This window comes from Ceratina calcarata, unplaced genomic scaffold (genome assembly GCF_001652005.2).
Source record: "Ceratina calcarata isolate Rehan_Ccalc_2016 unplaced genomic scaffold, ASM165200v1 scaffold25, whole genome shotgun sequence".
NCBI lineage: Eukaryota > Metazoa > Arthropoda > Insecta > Hymenoptera > Apidae > Ceratina > Ceratina calcarata.
The window spans coordinates 1986674-2000122 of NW_017147017.1; the positions used below are offsets into that span (position 1 = coordinate 1986674).

At 41.8% G+C, this 13449-nt stretch overlaps 1 protein-coding gene across 1 annotated transcript in view; it reads left to right on the plus strand.

Annotated features, from left to right (window-relative positions):
- The window catches only part of LOC108622984 (atrial natriuretic peptide-converting enzyme), a 24632-nt gene extending 12177 nt beyond the window's left edge, over positions 1-12455 (plus strand). The window contains exons 10-19 of the mRNA XM_018021206.2: positions 432-630; positions 828-980; positions 1913-2206; positions 2365-2506; positions 2587-2744; positions 2850-3039; positions 3121-3274; positions 3348-3471; positions 3542-3693; positions 3978-12455. Coding sequence (XP_017876695.1) covers positions 432-630; positions 828-980; positions 1913-2206; positions 2365-2506; positions 2587-2744; positions 2850-3039; positions 3121-3274; positions 3348-3471; positions 3542-3693; positions 3978-4166 — 1755 coding nt within the window. The 3' untranslated portion in view covers positions 4167-12455. The remainder of the gene's footprint in view (positions 1-431; positions 631-827; positions 981-1912; positions 2207-2364; positions 2507-2586; positions 2745-2849; positions 3040-3120; positions 3275-3347; positions 3472-3541; positions 3694-3977) is intronic.
- Positions 12456-13449: the final 994 nt, after the last annotated feature.

A 13449-nucleotide genomic window follows, 5' to 3' on the forward strand; every position in this document is an offset into this window, starting at 1 on the left:
TGACTGTATAGCCAATACACGTACAGTCCAATAAAAGAATGCCAAAATTGTGTATTAGAATATTAGAAATTATGCGTTAAAAATTCCTTATGACTGAGAAAAACAAGTCGAACAATTTTATAAACCTTACTTCTCTGTAAATATCATTTCTTCTAAAAGTTTATTGCTTCCAATATTGGACACAGCTTTTTATTACATGTATTAAACTTTTGACAGAGATCTTACGGCTCATACAACCTTCAAAATTGAAACAATGATTTGTAATTAACAGTGGCTGGATAATGAAGCCATTAACCGCAAATCGATCGGAAAGTGCCTTTTGCTCAGGAAGTACGAGATCCGGGATCGTATCGAACGTTCTGCATACACTTATCCGTAGGTAATCGAAAGGGAATAAAGCATTTACGTGGATTTCGTCCTGATTCTCCCAGATTCCGTACAATTTCACCGTTTTCCCGAATTACATCGGCAATTACGGGCAGCACGACGCTCAACAAGAGCTCGAGCTTTACGGGTCCGTGATCAACGTCAGATGCTACGAATTGGCTGCCCTGTTTCTCTGTACCGTTTTTGTACCGAAGTGCGGTTCCCAGGGACACGACGTGCGACCCTGTCGTAGCCTCTGCTCCCGTAAGTAATCTCTCCGTTTTCTTTAAAAAGGAACGCGGACGATGTTTCCAAAGAAAATCTTCCATCTTACGTTTTAAAACTGTGGAACGGTAAATCGTAGATAACTACATTTATCCCGGCACCGACGTCGTCGGTTTATACGTTGGTTATACCGGCTACGTTGATTATAATACTATTATCGTGTATCGTGCAATTAGAAACGAAGAGACGTTGCGGATTTTTTCTGGGCGTGTTCGGTTTAAATTTACTGGACTACCTGGAGTGTGATCAGTTCCCCGAGAATGCAAACCCGGACGAATGCGTGGGTCATCGGGAGGTGCAAGAGGCAGCTCGAAGAGCGGAAAAACCTGGTAAGTAGTTAAAGCAACAAATATATCGCGTACTGATTGTGAGATAAAACAATCGCGAGAGAAGCATTCGACCAACGTAATAATTACGGTAGCGATTCAAGTTCTAAGTCCGTTCGTCGATCGTGGGCCATTCATCATTTTCTATCGTGGTGTCGGAGATAAGCTCGCAGGATAAAGTCCGGGCATTTGATAAAGAGGTGGATAATCGTAGGATTAAAATAATCTCGTAAGGACAGCCGAGCGACGTGCGGCGGGTCGCTTGGATGCGATGGCTAGGATATACCTACGTGCTTAGTCGAGTTAATTCTTTACTACTTTCTTCTGTTGTTATTTAACGATATTTCAAGGGTTCTCGACTTTCGATCATGGCGCAGTTTAATCGCGTTCGGAGTATTTAGTCAGCCTGTTCATCGGTCCTTAACGATTATCAAGCACTCTTTTCTATCCGCCGTTCCTACCCGTTCTCCGTTTTCTCTAAGGTTCGCAAGTCTAACAAACTTTCGATCGAATCCAATCTTGTAATTCTGTTTCCTTAATCGTTCCCTTTAATTGTTTCTTCTTCCTTCCGAGATTCTTAGCTTTGTCTCCGTTAAACGATAATACCTACCGAGTTTCCTCGATCGAGCTTGAACACTAATTCGATCCCGTTGACCCTTACGTTACCTTACGTTACGTTATGTTACGTTCCCGGGTCGACTCGAGAAGAAATCTTAATTCGACAGGAATTATGAGATTATTCTAAATTGGAGGAAAACTGGGTCGAAGCACTTTGTTCGTTTTCGTTAGCAACTATCGGAAACTCAGAATGAAAAAAAGAGGATATCGAAACTAAACGAAAGTGATGAAAGAGAAAAAAAAAAGAAACGAAGGGGAATGAATCGGTATGCGATGCGTAAAAAAGAATGATAACGTCGGTTATTCGTTGGGGACAGTATGCACCAGTGGATTCCAATGCGACGAGAATATATGCATTCCGGTGGACTGGCGTTGCGACGGCCACGTGGATTGCAAGGATCGAACCGACGAAAAAGGCTGTGGCAATTGCACCGCCTCTTCCTCCTCCTCTTCCATCAGCCTCGCGTCTAAAATAATAAAAAAGCCGATCCTGGCGAAGAACACGAACGTCGAATCGGTATTGCATTGCGGGGAGAGGCGATGCATGTCGGCGAATGACATCTGTGACGGAGTGATGAACTGTCCATGGGGCCAGGACGAGAGATATTGTCGTAAGTCCGTCAGAATTTAATATCGCTTTTAACTATTATTTAATACAGAAAAAGAGAAAGAGAAGCAACTGCCTCGCACTCGCAATTTTCACTTCGACGAATGCATTCGCTCATTCCGATTTTTATTTCTATTTCGATTTCGATTCTAATTTCGACAGTGAGACTGAGCCAGAGGAACGGAGACGTGGGCGAGGGAAGACTAGAAGTTTATCATGCGGAGATGGGCAAATTCATGCCGGCCTGCGTAGCTTACTGGGACTCGAATACTCCAAACGATATCTGTTCCATGCTGGGATACACGTAAGAGATGCTTCGAGTCTCGCTATCCCTAATGCGCGTTCCTCGTTCTTGCCACCAAGTGCCGTCCTTTCTCGTTTCAGGACGGCAGTTTCATCAAGATTAGAGCCACGAGACGCGAACGTCACTCGAGGAGCAGAGTTTATGAATCGACGGCGGACGAATCTTCTAAAAGATTTTCAGGAATGCATCACCGATCAAGAACAATATCCGACCGCTGAATTAACATGCACGAAATACGGTAAGCGACGCTTCACGACGCCGGGCGTTTACGCGCCAATCCCTCGCGTGGTCGAACTGATTTCTCAACTTTGCTTTTTTCCTACGCGACGCAATGTGCCGCCAGCCTGTGGACGAAGGAAAACGCTGTACGGGAATTCGAAGGTGCAAACGAGAATCGTGGGCGGCGTGGAGTCGGCTCCCGGGGATTGGCCGTTCCTCGCGGCTGTTCTGGGAGGTCCCGAACAGATTTTCTATTGTGCCGGTGTTTTGATCGCGGATCAATGGGTTCTGACAGCGTCCCATTGCGTCGGGAAGTAAGTCTCATCGCTGCCGCTCTCATATAAACTTGCAAACTCGTACACGTACAGTGCTTGATACGCGAATTCGATCCTCAGTCACACCGACGTTACGGGATGGACGATACAACTGGGAATCACTAGAAGACACTCGCACACTTTCCTCGGTCAGAAGCTGAAGGTGAGAAGAGTGATACCTCATCCGAGCTACAATCTGGGAAGCGATCACGACAACGACGTCGCTCTTTTTCAGGTACATATTTATTTCACACGCGATCGACCAACCCTTCGGGATAAATTTAATCTATTATCGATTATATTTTCAGCTCGAGAGACGAGTCGAGTTTCACGAACATCTACGGCCCGTTTGTCTGCCTTCGCCCCATACCCATCTCATACCTGGGACGCTTTGCACCGTGATCGGTTGGGGCAAGAAGAACGACATCGACAGTACGTATTTAAAAGCGCGCACGTAGCGCAGCAATTATAAATGGCATAAATGACCCGATATTTTCTGTAGCTTCAGAATACGAGCCAGCCGTGAACGAAGTTCAAGTTCCTGTTCTGAAGAGAGAGATATGCAGTCTTTGGCTGGAGCACTCGAGCAAACTGAACGTCACCGACGGTATGATATGCGCTGGATATCCGGACGGAGGAAAAGACGCGTGTCAGGTAAATTATAAGTACAAATAACCCAAGGGATTTCCGATCGACTTGGTTCGCACGCACATATAGAAAATACGTAGGTCCAACTAGTTGCGACGCATGGAAATTAAATAATAAAGAAAATATGTCACATTTTTTTATGTATGCGTGCATAGTCAGTCCGGAATCCTTTGAGTCGTTAATACATTGTAACATACTTGTCCCGCGTTCGCATTGGCTACGCTGTCGATCTCCCAAATGATCGCGATCACGGTGCAATATACATGATGTGGTGTCCGATCGAACGACAGGGTGATTCCGGAGGTCCTCTGCTGTGCCAGGACGCAGCAGATAAAGAGAAATGGATCGTCGGCGGTATAGTAAGTTGGGGCATAAAATGCGCTCATCCAAAACTGCCCGGAGTTTACGCTTACGTGCCGAAATACGTGCCCTGGATTCGACGCGAGATGGATAAATATTCCGACGTAAGTATGGGTTAACCGGATCAATCTCGAAATCTACGAGAAAGGACGCCTAAACGCGTCGTGTCCGTCGAAAAAACTCGTCCATCGAGAAACGTGCGTAAACTGAACAAGCGAACGAACGAACGAACGAACTATCTATAGTTTGCCGACCAAATATGTGCGCACTTAACTGTGGTATTGCTCCGATTAGATTAGTCCACGTCTACAGTCTACAATCTACATACATTCATGTATACAAATAGTAATATAACGTTACGTTCGCTCGTTCGCACGCGAAGATTCCACTCAGCGCATTACCGCGCATAAAGACAAACCGATTCGCATCCAACGATCGACTCGATACGAGTTTCGTTGCAGAATCGGTTATAGACCTCGTCCTCCAGTTCCTCGTTCTCGGTTTATCGGAAATTACCTATCGCTTTCTCCTTCTCATAAATGGATAAGAACGCGAAAGCAAAAGTGAAATAAATGGAAACATATTACGAACGGCGAAAGCTCGATCGTCGTTTTCGATAAATTTAACGACCGTTTTCGCTGGAAGAGTTTGCGCGTCAAGCAGAACTCCCATCGACGTCGCCTGTATAGCCGAATGTACCGTAAGAATAACAGGGAAGCAACAGGCTCAGAATATCGCATTGAATGCGATGAAAAAGATCCAGTTTTCTATCGCCCTCGCAATCACTGGTTTTTCGTAGAAATACCACCTCACGCGAACCACAAAGTGGTAAACACATAGGTATCCAATTCTAAACGTTTGATCGATGGGTGTGCGTTTCCTGTTCATCGATACATAATAACGTACATACAGACGATTATCAAATATGATCGAGAATTATGACAATAAAGAAGAAGAAGAAGAAGACGAAGTATACATAACTTTTCATAATATGCAAAGAGGAAGATACATGCCGTCGGGTCAGAGTATGAAATATTGGATTCGTTCTACCTTGGACAATAACATTATATGTAGATACTTTTGTACGTATTTTACAAACGCACACCCGTTTCACGGAGAAGAAACGTTATGCACAAGGTGCATCAGACGCATCTGTGCATTTATAATAAAACGTTTTTGTCTACGATAAGTCAGTCACAGATTATTATACGCATATAGTAAGTACGTATACAGTGTAGAGCGAAGCAGTACCGACACTCTTTACGTACCGATGTTTGTTAACGAGAGCATATAGATCGTTATAACAGGTTCATGCACATACCTATGTTAAGTGTTTAGCATTATTTAGTCTAATTTATACGCGTGAACTACATAAATATTATTATGTATACGTGGAACGTGGAGTTTGTAAGTAGGTCCATGGGAAAAGTGGTAGAATAAGTAGATATTTACGACCGAAGCTGAGATCGAACCGTCGTGTTCGATCTACAGCCACCAACGGATATTTAGCTATAGATATGTACAGTCGAAACGAGTATTAAGTTGAAGCGTTTCAAAATCGAATAACTTATTTAATATCGGACCAAACAACAGACTTGTCGATGGGATGCAAGGAGACTTAGTTTACTATGAAATATTGGAGTGCCAATAAAGTAATTTCGGTTTTTATAATGCTATGTATTTGTAAAACCGAAATTACTTTCTTGCCAACCCAACATGTAAAATATGTTAATTTTTATTGATCGAAATCTGGGAGAATGATGTGAATATCGCGCTTTTAACTTTTTTTATTAGCATCTCTAATAAACTAATTTCTAATACTTACTCAAATCTACAAGCGGATGTTCCCAAATTTTATTAGAGGTCCCAATAAAAAAAATTAAGACAGGCAGCGATTATATCTTCTTCCGTGGTTTCAACCAATAAACATGAACGAATTTTTTTACATTTTGCATAGTAAACAAAATTTTGCATCCCATAGAAGTATATATCGTTTGGTTGATATTAAAAAAATTATTTCAATATGGAGTGTGTTAACTTAATATCCGTTTCGACTGTATCTATCGACGCATTAGTCGTCTGTGTTCGTACCCCGAATACAATTATATCCGCGATAAAAGTATTCGAGGCATGAGAGAGACGCGATATACACGTATACCGATAGGTACCTAATCGTGCACCGGATATAAACCGGTGCCGCTTGTATAGCAACGTGTTAGCGCAACTGGTTAGTTTATCGTGAAACGTTAAATAGCTAAATTAGACGCGCGTTGACTGAATTCTAGGGACAATATTCTGCACCAGCACTTTTTTGATCCGCACCCAGACGAGAAGAGAAAGAAGCATAGTTTTTGAAATGGACTATACTCTGTACGCGATACGTACGTACGTACGTACGTACGTACTTACACGTACATACCTACATATATCGTTTACGAGAGAAGAAAACTAGGAGCCTTATTAATTAATCTAGACTTTTTCTATAAAAACTTTTTCGATAAGAATAGCGGTATTGTTGGTCCGGACAGTAATCGAGCTCATTCCTTGTTTCGATCTTTCCTTTTCCCTAACACATACACACACACACACATATATAAACAAGCAGACAGACAGACACACACGCATGCACACGCGTGCGCATACACACACATACGCGCGCGCGCGTTTTTTACTCTCCCTGTACGAAGCTTGTTTTTTACGTAAACATTTTTATATCGTAGAATCTCGTGAAGAACACGGTTTCGCGAAGAAGAAAAAAGTAAGAAAGACGCGTCTCTTCCCTTTTCCCATTCCGAACTGAAATCGTTTCCAGAATTACCTAGCATCGTCGACGGCAGGTACATAAGTCTGACGCGCTTATCCTAGCTTTTCGATAAGCCGAACGATTGATTATTTTTCGAAGGAAATGCTCGCTTCTCATCCCGAGGCCCCGAGACGCGTTAGTAAAGGACAAAAAGTCTTCCTTAGTATCCAGACAACAGGTAGTCGTAAGCCAAGGATAATATAGAATTAATAATAACCGACAATACTGTGTGAGCAGACAATAAATAATACGTATTAGGAAATGTTCCAAAACGGACAATAAATTATAGTTGGTAAGCGTTAGACTAGGTAATGTTCCGTACAATGATGTAGGCGATGAACCAGCCGAAATGCATGTGATCGTTGTAGGCATCTAATCTAATACGTAAATACATACGCGTATCTCGCGTCGCGCGTTCCGACCGCGATCGCTACCGTTCCTTGCTTCTGTATCGTCATAATTTAAAAATCCTTTTATCTGCCGTTTTACCACCGTTGGAAGCTCGTGTCCTTTTTCGAACGAACCGATTAAGGGTTCGATCCGTTTAAGGACCGATGTCGAAAATCAAATCGGACAATCAAGAACGTCGCGTACGCGCATATTTTCGTGTACGTATAAAACGTTTTTCCGATCAGGATTAGAATATTTTTCTAAATGCGAAACGCTCCTTTTTTCAATTTTATTCGATAAGGAGACGGCTCACGTTTTTTTGTTACGATTTCTTATTTTCTCGCAGTCGTTCCTGTATCGTAATCTACTATGTACTATGTATGTACAGTCGTACCCGAAACGACGCGATATCTGAGATTATATGCAATTATTACGATAAATGTATAGGCATACATATGTATGTATAGAGTGTACTAGCGACACGTAACGAGTACCTACCACCTATCTATCTATCTCGTTACGAACACCTGTTTATGAATCGGTTTTTAGTTGGTGACGGTTTGTGCCAAAGAAGAGAAACAAAAAGATATTCCATTTCTTTTCGTGGGAAACGTTTTCCACGGTGAATTTGTATATATTTTTTTTATCGACGTGGACAGTGGGGCGTACGTTCATCACTGGTACGCTGGATGAACTAGATAGACGTACGAGAGAAAACGCAGAGATGCGTTTAGATTTAGTGTAGAAGAATTCGATCGCAAGGGTCTTTGTTTCACCGGGTGATTTTACAAGTTTTTTACTCGACGAACGTCCACAGGTCAATAATTAAAACGTAGTCAATTTAGGAGTACATAGTCGCGTAGATGCGTATCTACATAATTTCTTTGTATTCTCCTTGGTTTATCGTCCTAAGTACGACTCGATCGATCTCTCAAAGGCCTTTAAATTCTGACAGAACGCGTGTATACACATGTATGTACATACGCTTGTATGTACAGGAACATCGATCTTCTCGGTACAACTCACGGAGAGCGGGTATTCGCGATCCATTTTTTATTCGAAGATCGACGGAAATTGTTGCGCACAAAATGCCTGTGTATTTGTATTCCCGATCGTAAGGATACGAGAAGGTACTCTCCTTTGGTTAAAGAGGAAAAAGACTCGTCGTTGTCGGAACCGTTTATCGAATATAGATCTATCTGTATGGCGAAACTACGTAACTAACTACTCCTGTAAAGTCAATGTCGATTAGCAAGAGGACACCGACGCAGGTCGGAATACTTTGATAAGCTTAAGTAAAATTAAAAAGGAGGGGAAAGTATCGACGATAAGATTATTGTATGCCTATACCTAAACGCTGCTGCTGCGTCTAAGCGAACGATTCACGTATGTGCTTCATCGAAATATCGAATTATATCTCTGTTCCTCGAGAGGAAGATCGCAAGGGCAGCCGTCGAAAAATTATCCGCCAGACTCTCTTAACGAAGTAACGGCATTCTCGTGGTTCCACGTAAACCGTAGCAAGAAACAAAAAAAATATCAATTAGATACGTGTTAACGCACGTCTGATTAATCGCGCGCTAAACGAACTCATTTACGCGTCACGCGTCTCTCCCCGCGTTTTATTCGATCGGGACCGAGTTACTCGAGTATGCCGCGAAAATAGAAAACAGCTGAGCCTCTATTAACAACGTTATGCATAGAATGCGATGCAAAACCGACGAAAGACGAAAGCGGTTAGATGATAGAACGGATGCAAGTAGTTGTTTGTTCTTAGCGCTTTCTTAGTGAATTTGAGAAAAAAAGACCGAAATGAATGGAAACAAATAAAACGCGGGGACGTTTAAATGTGATAGCTTGTTGTGCCCGGCACAAATCCTAATCGTACAATCAATGGTCGATATTACATACAACGTGTCTACGTGTATGCAAACATATATTATATACGTACCTATATAGATATTATTACAAAGAAAGGGATGTGGCATAACCGATAAGTAACGAAGTAAGTGTACTCAGTCAACCGAGCAGCCGTCTCTTTCGACTCGATTGAATGGCGAACGATGTTTGTGTATGTTGTACACGTACGCGTATTACGCATAATAAATGCGCACGTGTATTTGTAACGAGCGGATTTACGGATGCGTAGAGGCGATGAATCACGTTGGCTGGAAGATAACGCGTAGATAAACGTTTTACAGGTTCTGTGTCGCTGTGATTAGTATATACATACGTACATAAACACGTAGAACTAGACCAGTGTCCTATCGTTAAGCTATAACTGTTAACTAATCGTCACCGTTAACAAGGAACGGAGACAGTCATTGCTATTGATCGCTCGAATCGCTTGATCATTCGTTTTATGCATTGCATTCGCACCTGCTTCGACACCGATAGACGCTAGTCTCGGTAGAGGACGCGAAATTCAAATTAACGTAATTTACGACCTCGGCAAAAAGATTCCTCTTAACGAATCCCGAACGTACCTAGTTTTCTCGGAAATCCTTATTGTTCAACCATTTTCTACGTAGGCATAGCGTGTAAGCTTCGTTCGTTCGATTCTCGAATTCCTACGCCCTACGGAGTATCGGCGTGATTCGTGCGTAATCAAACGACCCAACTGACAGTCAATTAAAAAGCTTAAAGAGTTTCTCCAAGCTTTCACTTACGACTGATTTACAAAAGATCGCGCGTTAAGGAGCGAAGATCGATTCGTCTCGTCGAGAAACATCTACTTTCCGCTTGATCATCAACTTTTGACAGGCATTCATTTGCCAGAAGGCCAAGCTACTTATGCGAATAGATTCGATGCTTGCACTGCCTTTCATCGTAAAAAATGACTGTCTACCCACTTCCTAGCTCCTAGGTCCTCGTGTAGATGTACAGCGTACATAAAATCGCTGCGTCGCGATTAAAATTAAAACCATGTTTGGAGCAACTGACAATGAACTAAGTACATGCCGAATAACAAAATTACAAAATATAGGATATGACGCAGTCCACTCGCGTATACACAGAGTGTTACAATCTATCTACTGGTGAACTCGAACGAAAGGGACGAGTTATAGAATTCGTTAATTAGACGCGTGATGCGAAAAGTCAACATTTTGTACCCCTGCGTAGATAGACATGAAATCTTCACGCGTACGGCGCGTGGCGTTTAGCACGATAACGGTTGACAATCGATGATAGAACACGCATACATATTTATTTACTTACCTCGGTTGCACTCGTGGTCATCTGAGTCTGGCATCGTAGAAAACTTGATATACACAACAAGCAAGCACAGGAAAATCGGTTTACACGTTTCACGGATATTCACGCTACGAGTCACGCATCGAAATCGAAACACGATCAACTATCAAAACCTTCACTTACTTGTAGTTCTAGGACGATCGATCGTGATTTATAGTCGTCTGCCATCTTGTCAACAACTACTACCATAAACTGCCATAAAGATGCCTTGGCGCCACTAATCGGTGCCGGCAGAAATCATCATCGTCGCGGGGGGTACATTATACTATTGTACTTGTACTTATACATACGTACGTCCGTGCATCTTCTCGCGTCTCGCACTGTGCGTCACCCTTACGTTCACGTTTCGAAATGCGTCTTGCAGCGAGAAGTTTGGCGACTTCGGCGCGGCGCGGCAGGCGAGGGACACGGATGACTTGCGATAATTAGTAAACACGCTTCCCATTGTGATCAACAATTGTTATATTCGTCGTGCTGTCGCGGTCGTGGTCTTCGTCGTACTATCCACAATGTATTCGATAATACATATATATCGATATACATCGCTGTCATAGAGATGCATCTCATTCGTCGATCATCATCGATTGAACATCATCGATAAATCATAGATTTCGATTAACCAGCATGGCCGTGCACCTTTTAACAATGTGTCGCGTACATTTTTTTGAAGATATTATTCATAGTGTATGTGAAATTTTCTTGAAAGTCATGAATCGTGCGAACACTCGTTTATTGCTTATTCGTTTACACAAGTGGTACAGTGGCAGAGAAAATTTCTTGATTGCTTTATAAAGGAAGCATCGATGATTCTTTTACACGAACAAATCGTTATCGGACCGGCTGTGCCCAGGTAAGGAATAGTTCTTACGATTTATCATCGTCTACGCTTTAACGTGTATAGATTGTCTATCTATCTATGCAAGGGGAAATGCCGAACTTTTCAAGTCACGTGTAACTTGTTAACGAAATCTAAAGTATGATTCTATCATCGACGATCCTCTTACATTTCATCCCTTTCGTTCCTGCACGGCTGTAGATAGATAATAGATAACCTATTTATAGAGGTACATACGTACTTAGGTACACACGCACACGCATACATACACGTATATGGTAGTAAATACATAGGTAGGCTGCGAACTACAAAGATGAAATTGCACGTGACGCGAAAGACGAGCTCTCGCTGGCCGAGAGTCGTCACCGTCACTGGTGTGCAAAATAAAAATATACATACATATATCTAATTGTAAGAAATGTCGAGCAATGGTTATCGCAAGAATTTATAACAGGACCGAACGCGTGCTACTACGACTCGACAATAATATTAGTACGTTCTCTCTTCTTATTTCACACAAAAAGATATCTCTTTTCAGGTAAATTTCAAGTCCACCCAAAAGTTGTATTCGTTAGGAGTTATATTATACAAAGAGAACCGATATTTAGATTTAATGATTGAATTTTTACGTTTTCTTTACGGTTGTCTTATCGCAATAAGTTTCTGGTTTCAAAGATGATATGTAAACGTATTTAAATCGCTATAAGCGATCGGGGAAAATGTATTTTTGCAGATGGAACGAATCGATCGTCATCCTCGAAGTACGAGAATGCGATCTGCGCGTTTGCACGCGCGAGATCGATGTGCTTCGTTGGCGTTTAGCAAATTGCGAAAGCGGATTGTAATCTGCGAAAATAAGTTTCTTAAGGTTCTTATTGTTAGTCAGCGAGAGTGGTAGCGGTAGACACGTAAAGAAAATCCGTGTGCGCTGTGAGCTCGTGGAACTTGAATCGGTACAAAGAATTCTATTTAAAGAAAAAGAAAGCTAAACAGAAACGAATGTACTCGTTGTAAGAGAAAATTATTATATCCAAGTAAAAACTATGTAAGATCTATGATGAATCGATATATAGATAATATATTTATGGAAAATTCGTGTTGACAAATAAAAATTATGTATTGACAGTGTTACTGCTTTAATACTCCATCTTCGATTTTCAATTACGATCACTTTTCTTTCGGTTGAGTAATGATTTTTTTTTATTAGTTACATGAATCGAGGATCGCAGTTTTCATCAACGCCACCTAAAGTATAATAAAGCCTCTGTTCTTGTGAACATGTGATGTCACGCATAAGAGGCGTTTTCTAAAATGTGTATTATTGTGTAATTTTCTAAAATGTCTATTATTTTTTCGATGTCCATTACATTATTTACAAAGTCTGGAACAAAGTCTAAACATTTATCAGCATCTATGCATACTTAGATTAAATTATTGAAAAATCGGAAGTCATTGGAAATTGTAGTTCTTCATTTGTTAGCGTATCCAAGTCTAACTCGTGAATTCAGTTCGGACACTGATTTTAAGTAGCCGTACCTAGGATTGATCATTTGGGCAAGGATTTTAAAATAAAAATGCCAAGATTCGTTTCATCCATTTATTTGTTAATCCAAAGTAAATCAGATATTTTCCTTATCGCAATATTTATTAGCGCATACATTAAGTTAATGATATATNACGATTGCGAACAAGACTCTAACTATTGACTCTAACTATGGACTAACTATTGACTCTAAATGGAAACTAAGGTGAGAACAAAATGTCAGACTTCACTTGGGCACCAGAGTTCGAGCCGAGCAGGATACTGCACCCGAATGACGATGCCTCAGCGCAGGAATGGCCTGACCACGACCAATCCGTCTCACGGAGCTTACGCACTGCACCTGGGAATGGAACAGGAACACCCCAGCGACTGACGAGACAGGCCACCCGAGATACAGGACCACAACTCTTTTCTCCCTCTGGTACTCGAGCAAAGTCTGACTGGTAAACTACTATTCGCGGCGCGGGTATACTAAAACGCGAGCAAAATGGATTGACTGAAACGAGAGAGAGGGATGAAGTTAAATTCGCTCCGTTATAGGGTGGAATTTAGGAAGGCATACTGCACACTAGTACC